Source organism: Toxotes jaculatrix, chromosome 5 (assembly GCF_017976425.1).
Source record: "Toxotes jaculatrix isolate fToxJac2 chromosome 5, fToxJac2.pri, whole genome shotgun sequence".
In the NCBI taxonomy this organism is placed as follows: Eukaryota; Metazoa; Chordata; class Actinopteri; family Toxotidae; genus Toxotes; species Toxotes jaculatrix.
Window position 1 is genome coordinate 6,292,181 of NC_054398.1, and position 21,628 is coordinate 6,313,808.

The 21,628-nt window shown below is 40.4% G+C and overlaps 2 protein-coding genes across 6 annotated transcripts in view; both read right to left on the reverse strand.

Moving 5' to 3' along the window:
* Positions 1–10,723, reverse strand: part of elmo3 (engulfment and cell motility 3) — a 36,549-nt gene extending 25,826 nt beyond the window's left edge. For 3 of the 4 annotated variants that reach the window (XR_005894080.1, XR_005894079.1, XM_041037992.1), the window contains exons 1-8: positions 10,473–10,723; positions 6,432–6,540; positions 2,868–2,908; positions 2,682–2,754; positions 1,605–1,655; positions 1,134–1,303; positions 458–557; positions 175–326 (exon numbers count right to left, since the gene is read on the reverse strand). Coding sequence is in view for 2 of the 4 variants with exons in the window: in XM_041037992.1 (XP_040893926.1) it covers positions 175–326; positions 458–557; positions 1,134–1,303; positions 1,605–1,655; positions 2,682–2,754; positions 2,868–2,908; positions 6,432–6,509 (665 nt within the window). In the remaining 2 variants the exon portion in view is untranslated. The remainder of the gene's footprint in view (positions 1–174; positions 327–457; positions 558–1,133; positions 1,304–1,604; positions 1,656–2,681; positions 2,755–2,867; positions 2,909–6,431; positions 6,541–10,472) is intronic. The other variant, XM_041037993.1, reaches the window with a different exon arrangement.
* A 2,153-nt stretch (positions 10,724–12,876) lies between these two features.
* e2f4 (E2F transcription factor 4) lies at positions 12,877–20,699 on the reverse strand. 2 transcript variants are annotated; one of them, XM_041037999.1, is made up of 11 exons: positions 20,294–20,699; positions 18,442–18,551; positions 17,024–17,185; positions 16,199–16,242; positions 16,033–16,097; positions 15,751–15,939; positions 15,442–15,529; positions 15,130–15,276; positions 14,533–14,580; positions 14,358–14,402; positions 12,877–14,118 (listed from the first exon to the last, which is right to left on the reverse strand). In XM_041037999.1, exons 1-11 carry the CDS (start codon positions 20,456–20,458, stop codon positions 14,003–14,005), a joined length of 1,179 nt encoding a protein of 392 aa, XP_040893933.1. In that variant the 5' UTR covers positions 20,459–20,699; the 3' UTR covers positions 12,877–14,002. The 2 variants fall into 2 exon arrangements, with proteins under 2 accessions (XP_040893933.1, XP_040893934.1); XM_041038000.1 differs by lacking the exon at positions 20,294–20,699 and adding an exon at positions 18,636–18,713.
* Positions 20,700–21,628: the final 929 nt, after the last annotated feature.

The window sequence follows — 21,628 nt, forward strand, 5'->3', positions numbered from 1 at the left end:
TCTCAGCCTCCACCTCACCACCACACAGAGGTGTCACTGTCAGGGTTTGGTTTCTCTTCCAAAATACTTAACACTAGTTTGTTTGTTTTTTTTTGTTTGCTTTTTGTATGACACTGTGTCAACTCGAAATGGAAGTAAGTAAATAAGTGAGTCCAAAACCTCTTTGTTACTTACACCTGGAGGTGAGCGATTAGCCTCTCCATGGTGACTTCCTGTTTGACCTGCAGGAAGAGACTGTAACTGCTCAGCACCATGCTCTCCAGAATGTCCAAGGACACCTGCTGTATTGATGCATCAGTCGGCTTGGCGTTGACAAAGCCGGCAATCTGAAGGGAGGGAAAGAAGGAAGGGGAAGGGAGTAAGAAGGTGGGAATTTGAAGGGAGAAAGCAGCTGCAGTCATGGAAAAAAGAAATAATCAGTGACAAAAGACAAGACATGGAGCGGCAGATACAGCACCTTCTTGATGAAGACAGACGAGAGGTTCTCCCAAGAAACTATCCCATGATCCATCAGTTCCATGAAGCCTGTCAGTGTGTGGGTCATGATCACATTACTCCTGAAAGCAGCAGACACACATAAAAAGAGATATTATGTAGAATGGTAATGATAATGCATTCACAAGCACACACACACTAAACAGTCCACCTGAATAGCATTCAGATGGACTGTGAGGAATCCTTCATTTATTCACTTGTTTAAAGTGTAAATATTTATACATATAAACTAGTACACTCTAAAACATTTCCATCGTGTTACAGAGCACCCAGGATTCAGCTCATTGTGCTGTGCCTACATGCTACAGTAAAGTTGGTCAGTGTTATCAATGATAGACACTGCTCAAAATAAATCAGCGATTATGCTTTAACTGGAAGAGAAAGTCATGCACAAATGAGAGGAAACATTTCTTTCTCTAGAGTATAGTGTCATATTTGGGGCCTTAAATATATTCAACAGGTGCACTTCTTGTTTTTTCTCTATACAGGTTTAGCTCAGTGGGATGTGCTGCTACATGTGCAGAAACCACTTCACCCCTCAGCACCAGTGATATCTATCTGGGGAACAGCATTCCACCCCATCCAAGGAAAATATGCAAGTACAGACACACACACACACACGGGAGCGGAGTACTAACTCATTAGAATCCTCTACTATCTTGACCAATAAGAGGTGTCCGTCCCGGCTGATGAACTCCTGAGCAAACGTGACGTCTGTGGAAACGCCTGCCAGTTCCTTCAGCGAATCGCAGCGCACGCCTGAGTCCGAGCTCTGGATGCCTTTGAACAAGTCCTCTGCACAGCGACCCTGTGTTCACCAGCATCAACACAACACAAAAAGAAACACGTATGCTCACACACCATACTGAACAATTCTCTCCTTCCCTAGTTTTTCATTGGTATTGTTGCTCAGCTACTTGCAACGGCAGAGACAGATTGATGCTGACTTGTTCTATTGTCTGGATTTGCATTTTACTCTGTACAGTCTGCTCCATGCAGAATGTGAATGAAAGAGTGATACAGAGAGTGAGAGACAGAGGGCAGGAAGAATGTGAGAGGAGGGAGGTGAAAGAGGAAAGTGGCTGAGAGCCTGTTGGCTGCAGACTCACCGGTGCCTTGGTCAGACGCATAATGCAACCGTTCTTAATGTCCAGGCGATTCTGCACCACACAAACAAACACACACGTATACAAAGGACAAAGTATTGAAAAGCGGTAGAAAACTAAAACACACTGACACATAAAGTGACACTGCAATGTACAGGAAATAAGACATACAAGCACTTTTGCTCACTTTCACAAATACAGCTGCCAGTATATTAGATTGTTATAGAGTTCAAAGACAAAGTTTAAAACTGCCTTTGCCAAAGACAAAGTTAGCTGATCCAAACTTCATGAGCACTTCAAGGCAGCTGTAGAGAGTGATTGTAGAGAGACATGCTCAAGGCTGCTGCCAAGATGTTCCAGTATCTCTGATCCTTTAACCTGAACAGGGTTCCTGCATGGATTTTTACATGGATATTTCTGAATCGAATTACTGTTGAAAGCTGGAAATGAATACATTCATATACTGCAGTTCAGCATCCCTGTACCAACTCTAGCAGAACTAAAGCCTGATGTGTGTTTCACACAACAACTCTGACAGTCTGATTCAAATTTTCAGCAATAAACTAAGCAACTTTCTGTGCATTTCTCTGGGGGCATTGTACTGACTTCTACAGTCCTGTCCTCACCTCAAAAGAGGGGGAGGGCTTCCAGTGTCAACTGTTTCAAAAGGTCACTAAAGGACACCAAGAAGATAAGTGTAGCTCCAACTCTTTTCCTCTTTTTTCTTTCCCACCCCGTCTCTTGCCTTTTCAGTGTGCCTCACACTGATTTTTAATAGCTTTAATGACACTGTGTGACCTGGGCTGCATCTTAAGTAATTTCATATACTTTTAGACACAAGGGAAATACAAAGCAGACAGAGGTCACAAAGTGCTGACAAAGTAGTAAGTCAGTGATTTATTGCTGTGCTTTGACATCTTAAACAGAAATTCGCACGATTCTTGTCTGAAACATAGAAACATCTTGAGGGCTGACTCAGGCCTGTTGCTCAATGTCTTCAAGAAGGGCTCAGACATTTAGTGGACTGCCTCCCTGCTGTAGATAAATATTTGTATTGATGTGCACATAAATGCGACTCACAGATTCAGTGATGTATGTCTGTACTCCATCAGCATACTGCAGAGCGTAGTTCTCAGGACCTGGGAGATTCCAGCTATACACACACACACACACACACACACACAAATTGATATTATCTATCACAGTAACACAACAAGTTGAATGATAATGATGTTACATGTCACCACAAAGCTATCATCAACTTACCCATCACACACCTCCTTTATTACAGCGGACAGAGGCTTTTTCTGAATAGAGATACAAAAAATAGTATATAGTCACACACAAATGCAGGCAAACACATTCACACATCATGAAAACACCCACCTGCTACATAAATGTGGGTCGTAACAACAGGACTTAGCAGACTCTACTATCAAAGTATTTCCCCTGTCAGGGAGCTGAACACAATGCTTCAGTAATAACACACTGTTATGGGATCACAGTACCACAGCTATTCTCGCTGGCTGCAAACCCTGTTTGCTGAGAAGAGGAAATCCAAGAGCTCCCCAACGCTTTCTGAACAATGTTCCCCTCAGCGCCCAGATCCCTCTTTGTACGTAAATAAAAGCCAGACTACTTCCATGTCTGACTCTTAGCTATCCTGCTATTAGTGGTCAGCCCCGCGGTCAACCAGTCAAAATGTCTTTGGGTTCTGTGGTAGACCCAGTGGATGGTCTGTTATTAGTGGCAGCCAAGAAGGTCGACTGATCAGATGTGTTTAATGAAGTCGGCTGGGCCAATAAGAAGTTTTTAAGGGATTCTTCTGGGCTGACAGGATTAGTTGAAATCTAAAAAAAAATATTTTGCGTAGAGGATGGGCATGCACATCCAAATCAGTACTCCTGAATGCTCAGTTGTTGTTCTCATGAAACTATTTTAGGGCTTAAAGAAAATGGATGAAACTAGGATCTGTGTCCATTCCAGTTTCAACTGTGCTGCATTTTCCAACTGTTAAAATTACCAGACAGTCTAGAAAGTACCTGTTAAATCCATTCTCTCTTTGTTCAAACCTTCTCAAGTGATGTACAGTATGTGACTGTGAACACACACTCCTACTGTCTGGTATGCAGTTTAAGCTACAACTCATGCATAATGTGTGTCTTGCACAAAGAAGTGCAACTTCCCCACAATTTCTGGGAAACACATGGAAAACTTCCCCAACATCACATTTGCTTAAAGTTGAAGAAACAAAACCAACGGGTGGATGTGGAACTCCAAAGTCTCAAATAATAATAAATTATTTAAATAATAATAAATAATAAATAAATAACACATCATTCTGTAAGTTTCTGTGTAAAATATATAACTGAATCAGCAATTTGTGAAAAAAGAACCTAAAACCCAACTCATTATTAGAAAATACTATTTCCTCATGTTATTATAATTGTTACATAATTAATTCATATTTATTTTACAATTATCTATTTAATTAATATTGTCACAATTCAACACTTGTTGGGCTCCATGAGTTTAAATGGTGGCTGTCAGAATGTGGAAGTGGTTGTGAAAGAAAATGTTAAACAGCTGACCTATCAGCCTGTCAATGGCAACCTAAATTTATCACTTACATCTTGACATTATTCAACCACTTTAAATATCTTGTGCTGAAGCAACAATATCAAATCACAATTGTATGTCAGTGGTGATAGTCACACCACAGTCATGCAAAGGCTTTATTTCAGTGATGTCACCTTCTTCTTTTTTAGGTTATTAGGCTGATAAATTATGACGGCAGTTAGGGATGCGGCGTGTCATATCGTATTCTGCTATGAATGGTTAAAATGTTTTGTGTGAATTAACTCATAGTGCTGCTGCAGAATTTTTTTCTCAAATCACAGAACAACTGAGCTACCAGAACACTAGCAGTGAAACTCATGACCAAGGTGGGAGTTGTAGGTTTCAGCAGTGAGGATCACTTCCACATTCAATAGGCTGCAGGCTCCTCGGCCGCCGCTGGGGGCTGGCTCCATTGACCCCCATGTTAAAATAGCCGACTTTACAGCCTAAAAAAAATCATATTTACAGCCTGGTACATTTTTTGTTTTTGGTCTCTATTGATAGTTTCCACCTCCGTGAACACTGTGGGGGGGAAGGGGGGGGTTGTAGTATAGACTGTACTAACCGACCGTCGAAGGAGCCTGTGTTGCAGTTTTTTCCTTAAGTAAATTTCTCACTATTTTACCTGGATGTTTGCACTAATTAGCATGTCTTAGCATATTTTGCTGCTGGCTTATGACTTAATAGGTGGGTTACACGTGACGTCAAGACGCAGCGCCGCGAGGGCGCCAAAATCGGATGGAGGGCAGGAAGTGTTTCAGCCTTTAGCTGACTGACACACTGAGAATCTACTGTGTGGAAAAATGCCTATGTTTTGTGTAGTTTACCGGTGCTCAAATCGTTCCAATACAGAAAAAGAAAAAAAGTTATTATACGGTACCAAAAGTAGTCACTCACAACGGTGAGAAATATAAAAAACTTACAGAACAACGCCGTAAAATGTGGATTTTAAACCTACGTCTGCGGTCGGGAGGAGCAGTCTGCCAATGCCCGTGTCTGCAGTGACCACTTCGTCAAAGGTATGTTAGCTAGCTAACTTGGTTTTTGTGGCTGTGTTTATATCATTGCGTTGTCGCTTAATGCTCATTTACATAGTAATAGTTATTAAGTTACCGGTAGTCTAATATGGACTTCATTGGGACTTTTTAGGCTGCCCTAGCGTTTTAGAGGACGTTGACTCAGTAGTCCAAATGCTGTTTCGCTGTCATGTCATACATTAGTATTTCTATGTAATTGACAAATAAACCCCCGTGTATTCCGGTAAGATGTGTTTGTTGACATTATCGCAGCTATTGCTAGCTGCTAGCTATACATAACCAGTATGAGAACAAACTCTCCCTGGCGAAGACCAAACGATTATCGTCTTGGAGCCGTTTGGTACCAAGGTTGTGGACCCACCCGCTCACAAAATAGTTATATGCCCCCAGGCTTTTGTAGGCTTTCATTTGCTGTTTTGTATAATAAGAGGTCTGAAGTACGAGATAATTGGTGATGTCAACAGCCTCGATTGTCGGCAAATCTTAAAAGTCCGTTGAAAACTCGCTCATCTTCATGAGGTACGGGTCACGTCCAACATATTGTTTGATTAACTGTGTGTATCTCCGTCTCGACACGGGATCTAAACCCGTACAATGCGGACTCTGCTAATATTTCCTCCATTGGCTTTGACGTGTAACTTCCTGCCCTTCACGTGAAATCACTCCGCCTACGTGCGTCATCATGATCACGTGACTGAAACCCCGCTATTGCCGATTTACGGTCGCTGCTGATACAGGTAGAGGACCGGAGCAGCTAATGTTAGCAACGCTGTTGCGGTGTGTTCCGTGCTCTCAGAGTCCGTTTATTGCGGGAACACTAGGCTACACTTTTATTTCGTCTCATTTTTCCGTTTAAAAAGCCCGACATTGCATGGACAGAGCAGCGCCGTCAGCAAGCGGCTGTTGTTGTTTGTGCGCTGCTGTAACTGTAAGTGGATAGTGGATGGAGGTTGATGGTCTAAGCATACTTAGGGGAAGTGCTGCCTGAAAAGTTCACGCTCAAAGCGTACAGCTGCCAGCTGAGGCAAAGTCTGAGAACAGAGATTCTCTCTGTATATAACTAGAATAGAAAGGTATTTTTTTCAGTTATTACCAATCAGAGTATCAAATGACCTAATCCAGCTTTTGTTGACATTTGGATTTGTGTGTGTGCATGGGTACATGTGTGTATTACCTGGTCCAGCTGTATGAGCTGGGGGTAGGCCCCAGGCATCTGGATGGCTATCTTCACTATGTCCTTCTGCTGTGGCATTTTGGCACCTCTTGACTCCACCACTCTCTAGCTGTTGATAATAAGAGATGGAAGAATCAATATAAAGCGCATTTGTATATTAAAATGTTGAAATCTTAAAAATGCTAGAATCTTTCACATTGGCTTCACAAAAGAGGGATGTGTAGAAAAGAACAACTCAAGAATAAAACTAGTTCACAGACCAAAAAACAAACAAACCAGCCTTTCTGTCCTGTTTCTACAAAGATAACTGTGAAAATATTTGTTAAACTATGAGCAAAATAAGAATGAGCTTGTATTTGATGTGTCTACAAATCGCATGATTGAATTTCACAGTAAATTTCACACTGACATTTTGTGGCTGAGCTCTAAACTGCAGACTATGCTGCTGTGACAAACTGAAGAATAATTCAACCATTTCAAAACACGACAAAGTAAAAGCTGACCAACCCAAGAGCAGTTTCTCTTTTGACGTGAACTGATGGGTCTGTTCATCTGATGAATGACTCATGGCAGTCAAAGCAACTATCATTTTCAGTATGAAGTTGTAGAACATTGTGTTCCTCTTTTAGTGTGTATTTATGGTGAGTTGAGTAAAGCTGAGAGGGCTAAATACTGTCTGCACATGCACTACGGATTGCTCACTCTCCCAGTCACAGGCACTCTTCTTCCTCAGCCTTCGACGGCATTCCCAGAGGATACAGAAGAAGCTGTTGTTGCGCTTCTAACCCTTCCCCCTTCCTCGTCTTTCTCCGTCTCTCCCTCGCTCTCAGCACATGGAAACAATACAGTTGGATCTAAATTCTTCTGTAGACTCACAAGCTCATGATGAAAGAAAAGAGGTTGAACTTGTGCCTGCATGTGTTTGGTGTGATTAATAACCCCCAAGCTCTGCATGATCTCTTGGATAGCACACATAGCTTCGCTCCGCTCTGAGAAAGGAAGAGCTCACAGTTTATGGCAGGTTTCAAAGAAATACTCCTGTCAAAACAACCACACGCCTTTACTGTCTTCTCACCTCACTTGCCCTGAGGCAGTGTCTTTCCTGATATAAAACGCCTTCAAAGCAAGAACAGAAATGGGGGCACAGCAGGGAGGATGATGTTGATCGACAGAAAGATGCAAATACAATCACATCAAGTTTGTTTTTGGATATTTTACATGGTCTAGATGGTGAATCAAAACCCCGAGGTGCTGAAAACATTCTGGTAAATTGGTGCTGGTGTCAAAGGTCAACTTCCCTCCAACGAACCACAACAGCTATTTGCAGCCTTAATCTTTAAGAGATTTGGGGGGAATGTAGGTTTGTTCTCAGGCAGCTTATGAGTCAGCAAATTCAAGGGCAAACTCTGGGTAATGGCATGTCATGTCTTTGCAACAACAAAGACCTGCCTGTGGATTTTAAGCTGAGTGTCTGTCTGAGCTGATGAACTGAAACTGAGCCCATGTGTCTATCATCTGAGGTCAGATTATTGGTTTGGTTGCACTACAAAGAGTGAAAAGAGAGGTAGCTTTGTTTTGTCAAAACAATTCATCACAGGTGAGGATCAATGGTGAAATGGTGCATTTTGTTTCTCGTTCTGAACGAGTAGCTGTCATTTGGCTGGTCTGTATGAGAAGCTCAACTCTGTGAATATGACTCTTACAAATCGGTCTGCCTGACCAAATCAGACATCACAAAAATTTGTAAAGGCCCTAAAAACATTCATGCTTAGCAAATTAAAGCCACTACCTTCAATTTTTCATTTCACCCAACTTCTCAGAAAATTCTACTCAAGAACAGGAGAAGGCCAAAACTATCATGCTATAACCATAATAAAAACGGCCAATTTGTTAACTTATACCACAGTACCAAGATACTGGTTTTCTGCCGTTGCAGTTACCAAAGTCAGATTAGCAGTCCATAGAGTTAAAACATTCAGATAAGGCCAGAAGACTTCAAGCATTCTGGGTTTACCCATAATGACAACAAAGCACTATTAGCCTACATTCATCATGACCTGTCTGTACATGCTCCAGGCCTTGTGTAACACTGGATAGAGCTCAGCCTTCACTGACACTCTCCCTTCATTACAACAAGACAGAGAATAAAGTTAAGCTTGTGCTTTGAGCCTTGGCCTGTTTCCTCGACTGCAAAACAAAACATGCTTAGTAAGTGTAACTTGTATTCTGATTCATTAAATTAATTTCTTACTATTCTCTATTTACTTACATTAATGGCTGGCAATACGACCTGATGAAGAATGTATTAATGAAAATACAAACAAGATCAAAGACTTTTGAAACCTCGTTCTGAAATTATTCTGTTTTTCTTCAGACCAGCAAAGCGTATGTGTGCTTGATAGAATCCCTTGTCAAACATATTTTTTTCTCTGTTAAAATGCCTTCACATTAGCCCTGAGTTTGTCATACACCTCGGCTCATGCATCTCAACAGAAAAACTGCTAAGCGGTAAAAATATTTAAGTGGTTTGATGTTTCCTTTTCCTAACTCAGCAGAAGAGAGAGGGGAAGGTTTCAGCTCAGCGTCCATAGAGGTTAACCACTGAAGTGAGTGTGTCAGTCTGTGTCTATACCTGTCTGCCGAAGCTGAAACCACACAGTCTATATGTGCCTGTGTTCTTTTCGACAGAGATCATTGTCCTGACACACTACTCTCAATACAGTGATTCCAGTTAACATGATAAAACACCACTGCAATTATTAACACAGGTTAATAAAGATTATCTATCAATTTCCAGTAAATGTAACAATTATTGAGTTAAAACGAGGAGTCAAATAATGGATTAGCTGATTGACAAAAAATTAATAAGCAACATTTTTGATATCAACTCACTTTTGTTTGCCAAATGTTAATATTTACCAAAAGAATTATCAACTGGTCAGAAAATAGTTGGCAGATCAATCAATAATTGGAAAAAAAACCCACTATTTGCAGTCTTATTAGGTTTTTATCAGAAATAACCTTTCAGTTTTACTAAACATATAACAAATGTAGTGTGCTACAAAGTGCACTAAAAAGTAGTGTACTATTGTTAGCAGACTGATATTTGATTGGTAAATAGTTTCTGTATTTCTGTGTAATTCTGATACAGGAAGTTATAACACCTACAAAACCACATTTAGGCATTAATGTATTTTTGTCAAATGTACTACAAATACATGGGCTACTATAAACAGTTTCTCCTCTACGACAAAACTTTGTTTCACAGACCTATCAGCTCACACTCTTTAAAGATAAGGAGATCAGGGGGAGATCATTTTAAAACCTTTATAACTTTAAGATGAAATGTCCACCGTGGTCTGTAGCTGTCAGTGCCTGTATTCTGCTCTGAGCAGTTTGCTTCATTAAGCTTAAAACCACAAGCACGGCCAGACCTTTTGTTAGCCTGCAGACCCAATGTGTGTCTCAGACCCCCTGGACTGACAAACCCCCTCCCCTCTGTGGAAGTGTGTGTGTGTGTGTGAAGGGGGGAGCTTTCAGCTGCCTGAAATTCCTATCCTGACAGGGTACCACACACACACACACACACACACACACAGTATGGCCTTAGAATATACATACATAAAACACATATTGGAATAGTACCATAGAAGAAACTCGTTTCTTCTGAGATTTAGAGGAATCTGACACTGAATTTTCAAAGAGAAAAAAAATACACTGCATAAACAGTATGTAACCTATTTATTACAATAATACAATTCTGTTTTACACAGATAAATGTGAGTGCTGCTGATCACTATAGGCAAGCTGAGTAAAGTCATGCGCTGCTGCAAACATTCACCACCAAACTCTGTTCAGGCCAACGTTAGAAGTAAAAGCAAACGCGTACGTGCAAAATAAATGTAAAAACAGCACATGGACTGTGAATAGTTATTTAAACCAGATGTGACAATGGCCGAAGCTGTCTCAGAAGAGATTGTGAAAAAAAAAATTGTGAGAGTTGGTTGCAGAGCTTTTTTTTCCCCTCTGACTCCGTCCTACCTGGTTTGAAAAGACAAGTCGAGGTCTACTGTCCTGCAGGAGCCGCCGCAGTCGGAGCGAGGAACATTTGCAACGGTCTTTTTTTTGTTTCCTTCACAAGGAACAAACCCTCAGTTCCCAGAAGTCACTTTTTACTTAGAGATACATCTGAACTCGTCGGAAAAGCAGAAGGAAACTCCTCGCAGCAAGTTTTCAGGAATGATTAGTTAGATGAAAAGTTCCGGGTTGGTTGGAGTCGTTTAGTCGAGGGCGTGAGTCAAGGTACCCAGTTTAAGAGAACTGTTTTCCGGTTGAGACTTTCAGAATAAAACCCATCGTGTCCTGCGTGCTTTGATTCAAACATTAGCGGTTACATAAAGCTTTAAGAAAATGTTGCACGAGAAAGAGGCCGTCGCTGTTTATTTACTTCATTAGATTTAATTAAATTCACATACCTTTATGTTAGATTGTATCTTCAAACCTTTTAGTGCATTACTTTTAAGATCGCAAATGGACTCTTTTAGTCCTTGAGAGACACAGCGCTTTTACTTTGTAAGAAAAATCGTATAAGTTCTGGAAACACTCTTGCTGTTTATACGGCACTACATCAGATTTTCTTCCAAATTTCCAAGAAGTAGATGAATTAATTCAAAGTTCCGGGTCGGGTACAGTTGGTTGCAGCTGCCCCCTGCTGTCCCCCATTTATCCCAGATTTTTTTTTTCATAAACTACTGTAGACACGAATTTTCAGCCCTTCGTCACTTCTGCTATGACAGTTATCAGTTATCAGGCTTATTGTGAGCAAAGGGGGAGCAGGGTGCCCTATGAGGGGCGAGGACCGTTCATCAGCTACCCAAGGACGTCCTGTCCTGCTGAAGTGCCCTTTAGCACATGATTGACAACCGTATTACTGCACTGATTACCAATATACTCCCACACTTCATGTCTGTCTCCTGTACAGACACATGATGTGTCTCTTTTAGGTTATTTTAAGGCCTTTATTATAGAAAGTTGACAGGAAGTGAAGGGGAGGAAGAGATAGGGAATGACATGCAACAAAAGTGCACACTGGGGATTTTGACATCATGGAAATATATATCAGCTGTCCCTTGTGCTTCTCTTTACAGAACCATCCCTCTTGTATCATAAACTGATGAGACTTTAAAGACTAAAAAGCCTCATGGAAGAAATTATCACAACAATGATTTGGTTGTTCAATAAATTGACTTTTGGAGTTTAAGTGATATTACACCCTAATCTCAGAATCTTAATACCTTCATCTTTAATGGTTCTTTTTAGATTTCTGGACACCACAAAGCTAGCTATGTAGTTTTGTTTAATAATTGGATAACACACCTGTGCACAATAGAAAAGAGGCTGTGTGACGTCAGCTGCAAACACCCATGAACTCTCTCAACAGTTCACTACTCAACGGAGTATACTATAAGAGGTAACTCTCTGTTACACACACCAATGGTGTGATACATTACTTAAACAGGAAACCAAGGGAGCCAGACAATACACAAATAATACCAAAGTGTTTATTTTGTATCATTTGATGCAACTACAGCTTAACAACAGTGAGCCTGTTAAAAATAGTCTGTAGGATTGAGTCTCACACACCAGCACACAGACATGATTCATTCAGCCCAGGACTGCTGAAATCCCTGGCTGCTCACAACACTGTCCAAACACGGCTGGCTACTGATCAAGGAGCGGATGAGTAGCAACCAATCTGTCCACAGTGATGTAAAGTGCAATGATGAGACAGGATGCTTTGAAAAAGCAGAAGGTTTTGTGGGTAAATCCCTTAAACTTTAACTGTAGCCCCAAATTAGTAGCAATGCTCATGTAATAACATAGCTAGCAGGTATAAAAAATAAATGCTATTCTATACAAGCGGTAGAGAAGGATTTACACAGTACATACTGTACATAGATACACGTCATCCCAGGCAAAGTCTTATTACATAAAAAGTGATTTTACAGATGAAAGCACCGTAGAAAGATGAATAATATTGATTATTGTACAGTCTGATTAGTAAAAACTCATCCTGAATTGCTACTCATCTGTCCCCTGCACACAGAGAGAATATTTAGAGTGGAAAAATGAAATTCAGAGGGGTGAGCATGGACAGAAAGAAAATGGAAAAAAAGCAAAAACTACTGAATAGGAATTTGTGCCAAATATACAAAAACAAGAAAAACAGGATCATTTTTTCTTGACATGGTGACTATATTCAAAGCATCAGTAAAAATACATCAAAAATACATACACTTCCTTTTACATACAGATGAACTGAGTACAATGGTATTCATATACATTATAATGGAAAGACAATCGCCACAAATTCATTTTGAAGGGGGGTGGGGGGCTACTTCTCTGACGTACACCAGTTACGTTACATATAAATCAGCGCCAATAAAAATCTGCAAGGTCCAATAGTAATAGTCCAGAGGCAAAATGAAACTGAAAGAATGCCTTTTTTTTTTTTTTTAAAACAATCAAACCTCTCATCCATCTCTGGATGTGCCAAAACTGAACCAGTTAAAGAACATGGTAGTCATAATGTGGAGTTGATTTCTCATTTTAACAAGCACCTTGATGACCTAAAAAGGTCTTCATATAAAATGGTAGTATTTTAAAACTTCCCACCCCCTTGCCTTGAATTTTTTTTTTTTGTCTTTGGCTGGTTAAGTTACAAAGTTTATTGGCCTCAATAGTTTAGTATTAAGTTCCTCTTTCTCTCACTGGAACCCAACAACACTTCTGCACTGAAAGCTTTAATCAAAACCAAGTCCAATTACTCAAAACAAAGCACTTCATACACACAGTATGAACATTTGACCATGATACCTTTCTTTCTCTTCTTTTTTGCAAATTGTTGCTCTGCCTGTGTCACAAATGTAGTTCATAATAAAACAATAGTCTTGTGTGCTGGTAATACAAAATATATATTCTCTATGTACATGAGGACAGTGCATATTTAACCAGCTGTGTTTGGACTCATTCTAGCCATGCGTGGTGCCAGCTGCCGGGTGATAAAGGCTGTGCTCCGTTAGTCTGCAATGCCTCTTGACCTGATAGGTTTCTCTATTTTTTTTTTCCTGGAGACATCTGGCTCAAGTTAAGAGAGCGTTCGATACAAAATAAAAGCAGGCACACAGACTCACAAGCACACTCGTGTAAAGTACGCTTACACACATTCGCTCACGAGCACACGGGAAAGCTGATACACAAACATAACGCTTTATAATACACAAGAATCCAAAAATATAATTATTTGTCTTTTGACTTTGTTTCCTTGGAAAAGCAGTAAAATGTTTTGTTCTTGTATTTCTTCATGAGGCTGTACAAGCTACTGTCTGACTGAGCTCAGCTTGAGCTCACCGTGTCAGTGCAGAGGTGTCCTTGAACGCTCATCAGATGGTACTGGCTTTCCTGCACCTCTTCTCACCTTCACTGTCAGTGAGGGGGGAAAACTTGGAGAAAATGAAGGTAGATTAGCACGTTAGAGCAACTGTTTCCCACTCTGACAACAATTTCAGGGGTCAGAGGTTGAGAATGGGGACATCGAAGAGGTCACACAGGCCTTCTGTCTCATCCAGGTTATATATGTAGTCGTGGTCACTGGGTGGAGGGGACAGCCGGAGGAGAGGCGAGAACACTGGAGGTGAAACAGACAGAGAAATGGATGAGAAATGAGGGATGGATAAAAGGAGGCCACATGCTGAAATGTACTCAAGAGCCTCTTTGTCAGAGAAATTATATGTAATCAAGCATTTTTATTTTTTATTTTACCGTAATAATAATATTAACAACAATAGTAATAATAACAAGAATCTTCATTTGTATGGTAGTTTTGTTTTCAAAGTGCTTTACAAAAAGACACAAAACACTACTTACCTTCTGATGACATCAAATCCTCCAACAAATCTCCACTCATGATCTCTGTCAGAGAGAAAAAGATCTTTTGTAAACCCTTCAATCTGCAGGACACTGAGAGGATGTAACATGGGTGACTGCACAATTCTTTGAAGGAGAAAATATCAAATTTATGAAAAACTAAAGAAACGTTTACCTCTTGTTGGGTCAAACATTTCAGAAAGCTCTTTGGGAAAGTCCAGCACTAGAGGGAAACCAAAGCAAACTTTTCAGCTATACAGTGACATATTTAAATGTATGATTTGAATAGTAATATTTTCAAAATCTCGTATGGTATGTAGCTGGATAAATACAAACTAAAAAAAATAAAAATAAATAATTAACGTAATTTCATGACCCCTACAAAAGCTGTCCCTCACACTGACATAAATGGATTTAATTTTTTATTACTCATCAACAAAACTCTGGAAACTAATACTAGAAGGAGCCAAACTTGGTTTTAGTGAAATAAAAAAGGAGAATTCAGGTTATCAAGCGTTGGTAGAATCTGTAAACTCCTTTTGAGAAGCACTAAATTAATCCAATGTGTGAGAAATGAGCTTAGGAACACATATAGCACCAAATGAATAAAACATGCCCCAGGGTCAATACAGCAAGACTGTGAATGTAAAAGTAAAAAAATGAATCATCTTCATCATCCCTGCATCAATGCTATAATTCCTTGAGTGAGTTTGTCTTTTCTAAAAGATGCACGTTACAGAGAGAGAGAGGTTCAAAAGAGTTCAGCACTCACGTTCAGAGGGATCTGACTTAATTGGTTCAAATACTGCAGAGGCAGAGGAGGATGCAGATCCATCCAACGAGGCAGAGGACTGAAGCTGCTGAGTGGCTGCAGCAGGTGTATCTGTTGTTGGTGTGAGCGGCGTGGTGCTCGTCACTTCTGAAATAAAACAAACACAGGACAACATGCTGTAAATGGCTGAGCTGGTGATAGGTCTTGGTATCATGTTACAGTCGCAAATGGTTCAGTGTAAAATACAACAAGAAAAAGTGAAGTGAGGAGATGATGTATGATAGACAGAATTGTTCTTGACCCCCTCCATACCTGTCACTGAGACGGTCTGGTTGGCTGGTGTTGCTGATGTTGTGGCAGGACCAGATTTTGTAGAAGCAGCTGGAGCAGCTTTGGGGACCTGCAGGGTGGAAAGATGAAGGAAAGTCATAACACGGCACGATGAAGAAAACAGAATTTGTATAAGAAAAAAAAAAAAAACAGAAGTCACAGTATTTTGAATCATTTTTCTGTGGTGATTTAACTTTTATGAACATGAATGATATCAAGGAGGCAAGCTGAAGATTTTTGTTTCATCTTGATAGTACTAATTGCACAGTGATAGCTAATATCTGTGTGTACCTGGGAGGCAGCAGTGGCTGGTTGGGAGGTAGGTGTTGGTGCTGGGAGGTTCTGAAGGACGTCCTCTGGAGGAGGGACGGGCAAAACAACAGGAGAGGCACTGGACGGGTCCTTATTGACCAGCAAAACCTCAATAGGACCAGATGTGCTCTTGAGACGGATCTGGTATTTCCTTTGCCCATTGAGGACCTGGATACAGGGACACAAACACCTTGTCTGAGACATGAGACAACACAACAGTAGGTGGACCTGACCTGCACAAACTATGAAGACACAACTTACAGCTTCTGGTATGGGCACCTCTAGTTGTGTGCCAATGGGAGCACGAATTGCTAGGAGTGTGTCACCTGCAAAAAAGGAGGTGATGATCCGTCATTAAAAGTTTCAACAAAAGTAACAGAAAAAGAAAATGAAAACAGAGAGGCAAGTATAAAGAGTCTGAAAATACCTTTGAAAGCTCCACAGAGGTCTTCATGTTTTACATAGGCCATAGTATTCATGTGTTAAGGGTCCATACAATAACAAGGTTTGTCACTAAAAATAAGAAAATATTTCAGCACTTCAGCTATGGCTGGAAGGTTGTTAGTTAACCAAGGACATGATGATTTATTGAATAGTTAGATTTACTGATAGGGTACTCCAGCAGTTCAGTAAAATTGGAGACTCAAGAGACAGACTTTAGAAAGCTACCTCTAGAAGCACAGAAGGCAATATACAGCTGTGTTTACAGGATGTCTGTGACTTTTATGTGTAAAATCAGTGGAGTGCCCCTTTAAATGACCAGGACAGAGAGCCTCAATATGAGCCGTGTGGCTGACAGAGCTGGCAGAATCTGTGGGGATGTATGCCCAGGATAATCCACGATGAGATGCCAGATGGTGTTGAGATCGGACATGTTTCACTGTTTTGTCATGGTGTCTACTGTTGCTCTGTGCCACAGAGTGCCACATGCACATATCTAAATACCGACCATGAGTGGTTTGCACTATGCATTTAACAACAAGTATATCTAAGTAATCCATAATGGCATGTTTGCAAATAATTGCAGATTTTTTTCACACAGTTTGACATTGTTGTCCTTGTTCTTCAGCGGCACTTTATTCCAGTGATAAAACTGGTGGCCTGTCCTTTACAGTAAAAACCCTGGCTGTATGTCAGTACCTACAGACTTCTATTATCAGCAGCCTGGCTCTGCTCTGATTTATGAGCCTGCAAATTCACTAAATATTTTCCATTAACAAGTGAAATAAGCACACTGCGCAGTGAAGGATATGGGCTGTTGTTGGAGTCATCTGTGACGTTCTTGATGCTCTGTTGGACCCAGACTCTCTGCTGGTCCAGTTCGTGCTCCCTGAGGGCCAGATCATCTAGTTCTGCCTTCAGATCTATCAGCTTATCAGCTATCTCCCTGGTGTTACAACCTGGCCCTACACCCCTGAAAGAAAAAGACAAATGCATGGTCATGTACAGACAGAAGGCAAAGACAGTATCACACACTCATGAGCAGACATGCTGTTTTTCATTAACACCCTGCTTTATTATTGATCTAGTTAAGCAGTTTCATTCTCATTCATTTCTCTTGGCTACTGATCCTTGTGCCTTATTAGATGCAGCTGCACTAAGAGGAGACAAATATGCCGACAACCACAGCTTGTGATAGACATAATATTTGCTTTAAGGCCACATTTACAAATTATGTTTCCAGAACTTCTACAACAATATTTTGTGAACATTTTCCCTCACTGTCATTTCTCATTTTAAAACCAAAGAGTGGGACTAAAGAACCAACACATTTTCATGTACACTTACAATGCTCATATCTACAGCTCTCCAAGAGGTTGGACATATTGGATATATTGTTAAATATTACACAGGGCTGTGACAGTTGCAAAAACCACTGTCTGTGATCAGTTCTATAGTATCTAAATGAGCACATGTAATGAAAACTGAGATTCTTGTCTGTTTCATATGATTCAAACTCGTCCGTTCAACAGTCATTTCTCTCTTCTCGACTCAGATATGGTCAGAGTCATGAGCATGTTTCTCAGACAGATCAACACACAAGCAAACGTGAGCACATACACAGATAATGTGACATCAACATCTATTGCTGTGATCCTCAGAAGAATCAGCCTCTCAGCCCATTTCTCAATGTCTATAATATTTACAGCTACACGAAAAAGCTGCATGAAAAAGTGGAAGTGGTGGGGAGGACTGGTAAAATGACTAAAACGAATATTTAGCAGCGTGGTTTCACATAGTTCAGCCCTCGCATTACCTTAGCAGGACTTTCTCTGTGATGAAGGCCATGTCAGATCAGGACAAAACTCAAGTAGCTCATGTTTTGCAAATTGTGAGAGCTGCTCTAATGTTTATTTTATTTCTCTAATGTTCATATTTATTTTTCTACTCTAATGTTTATATGTTTATATTTTCTACTCTGTTTATATTATTGCCCTTATGTTTATATTTCATTTTTGTTCACGTCTTGCTCTGAATGGCTTAAACTGGGACCTGAGTACTAATTTCATACCATAAGATGTAAATGTCCTGGTATGACAATAAAGTTCCTTGATCCTTGAAACACAGACAATTTTCGGACAAAATTTGTACTTAGCTTTTTTTTTTTTTTTTTAATTAAGAGAGAGTCTTTCCACCTTTGGAAATGAAATAAATGAACTGTAGACTTACTTCCATTGGATACTGTTCTTAGACTTCTTCTCTATCAGTCCAATTCCCTCCAGCACATTAGTGATATCGTAAATACGCCGTTTCTGTCGCACTGCCAAGGTGTCTGCAGCCTGAAAGACAGGACAAAAGCAATGAAAAATACAATAGAGATTACTGCCATCTCCTTTGGTAGGCTTATAGCTGAAAGCACATACAAAGAGGGACTTCAAGATCTGTGCCAACAGGTTCAATGCTCTGCAACCAAAAACCATGAGGTCTCACCACCCATTTTGGTGTCATTTAAACTTCTGTCACAGCCCAACGTCTTGGTGTTTAACAAACTAATGATAACCGTATGGCTGGAGCTGATAAGTCTAGACTTTGTCAGCAGGCCCTGTGGGTGAACTGGAGTCACAGACCTGCTGAATGACAGCTCGTATACTAAAAGGGTTTTTATTTAATAGTTAACATAACAAACATGTATCATTCACTAATACAAAAAAAAAAAAAAGACTTTCAGTTCAGTGTGGTTGTGGGAGCCACAGGTGACAGAGGCAAATGGGCTTTTAACGGAAATACACATAGCTAACCCTTAATTTTAAAGTGCTGAATGTCATGGCTGTATTTTACTTTCTCAGTGTTTAGTACAAAACAAATTCACAACTCCATTATCAAAGTTCTTACTAATATATGTCTTATAATGGAATAATTACACCAATCACCCAGCATTTGAACTAAGAGAAGAATAAGACATGAAGTTATTTTTTTTCTTTCTAGGATAAACAGTTTCAAGTGATTGCTCAAAGTGAATCATAAGTCATAAATGCAGTGGGTTTTTAAGGACAGATGAAATTGAGAGTGAAAGAGAAAGAAAAAAAAAGCATGAGTGTCAGATATTTTACAATCAGCAAAGGACAGCGCCACAATGAGTGGCAGGAGCTATGAAGCCAATCTGTCTGCCAAGTCACTGAGGTCACTGTGAAAAAGAAACTATGTGCTATTACACAAAGTAATGCTTGGCTGGTCAAGCTGCCATCTGGTTCCCTGGTTCTGGCTGAGAAAACACATAGAGGGCAGTGTTTTTAAAATGTTTCTATCTATATTGCAGTTTGACAGGTGTATTAATTTGTTTTGATACAGCTGGGCTTCAGATGAAACCCCATTTTTAGCTTATGAGCTCAAAGCTAATTAATTATTACTTAAACACAAACCAGTTAGTATCTTGAGATCCTCTGACACTAACAGACCGCCCAGCGAGTATGATCATAATTTTATGGGAGTGTTTATGTAGTGTCTGAACATCTTATTAAGAGGATGATGGCCTAAAGATTGTGGTGGAAGACACAGCTAGCGTTATTTAATGTGCTTCTGACTGAAAAGCTAATGCACCGTCGTTAAATGCATATGTTTATTGAGTAATTACTGAAGACGACCTGAATCAGTAAATGTCGTTAAGTGACTACAACGTTATCAATCAGAAACAAATTGTTCATGTGTGAAGATGCAGTAGCGTTAGCTCAGAAGGGAACGACAAAAGATGACCCACTTTTTAAACTTTGAATCTGCAGGGGGGCAGAGTCTGAAAAGTTGGCCAGGCTACTCAAAGTTCAGTTTGTTACCTTACTTTGCTCCCCTTTGAGAAACGTTAAAAAATACCATGGCGCAGCATTTGAGCGGGGGTTTGAAAGTAACACAGGGGAATTAAAACTGCAAAGCTATAGGCAAAGAGGTATCAACCATTCAAATTAGCCTGTCACACAGCTAGGCTAGGCTAACAGGCGAGCTAGCGAAAGTGCATGTAACCTAACTACAGCGGGCAGGCTCAAAATGACATGTGCTAGCTAACAACAAAGACTCTAGGTTGCATGCTCACAGCTTTCAGATCCAGCACTCCGTCCTTTGCCTCCTGCAGTAAAGTCACAAACTTGGTGGTGAGCAGTCCCAGGCTCTTTTCGTGCCTGCTCGGGGTCTGTGGCTGCAGCGAGTCACCCACTGCTCCCAGTTCGCCTCTGTTACTGGCCGACTCCAGCTCCATCATCACTCGGGACCAGCTCCGTACTTCCCCCTGCCTCCCCGACCAAACCCAGCCAGCGAGCCCAGGAAAGCACGCCCCACGGCCGTAGCCAGATAAACAGAAGGCCAGGGAAGTGTGTGACAGATAGCAGGTGTTCAATGAGCTAGTCCGACCAGGTTTACTCCAAATTATTTGTTTAAATCAAGCCAAACAGGGTGAGCACGGTAATTCAATGAGCCAGCTTTCGGCGGAGAGAGCCGTTGGCCACGCGAGGTATGACGGGACGGTTCAACCGTCGCAGGGAACGTCTGCAAATGCTTACACCAAGTCAAAAGCGTGCAACAAAACAAGAGCGTGTTTATGGAAACTTTTGAAGTTAAATATTATATTTCCTAGTCCATCTACCGATCATATTGTGTTTAAATGTTAACGTAATGCAAGGATCAGGTACTATTTTGTTGTCAGGCTTGTGAAAAGAAGGGGTTTCCGGATTTTTGTTGGTGGGCTATTTTTACACGTGCCCTTACTCAATCAAACTTGAAGAAAACACGCGAACGCGCACTGTGCGTGAACACTACGCTCGACGGCACGCACACACACACTCAAAAACGCAAAAGCATTCTCCAGACTTATCCAATAAAAAAGCCATATAACACACCCTTTTTGAATTTGATGTATTTGTACCATAGATTATACTTTGCACCCAATTTTGAATGGATTCATAGGTCATGGTTTTGTTGCAGGTCTTCATGTTTGCCGTGTACACAAAGTATTCTATTTTAAATGTATATATCATATTTTATTATGTTATAGAACTATATATATTTTACTCTCCATGGCAACCGAGCACAGTTAATAAAATGTTAAATGGTGTTTGAAATGGAAATGGGAAATATTAATTCTCTTCTAATTGTGATGGACCACTGCTTGTCCTGTCTTCTCTTCTCTTCTGTCTCTTATTATTTTGTCCACTGATTTGATGCAGAACTACTCTCTGGTAAAACCGTGTTTAGAGTACAGATACTTGATATTACTACTATCACCGTCTTAATGAATGCCGAGGCTTGTATTTAAATAACATTCGTCCATCATGACCATCACATCTTTGACACTTTACCATGTTAAAAACATAGCTGAACTGATTTGGCACGGAACTGAGATTTTTACTTATTTCTTGTAGTTATTTTAAGTAGT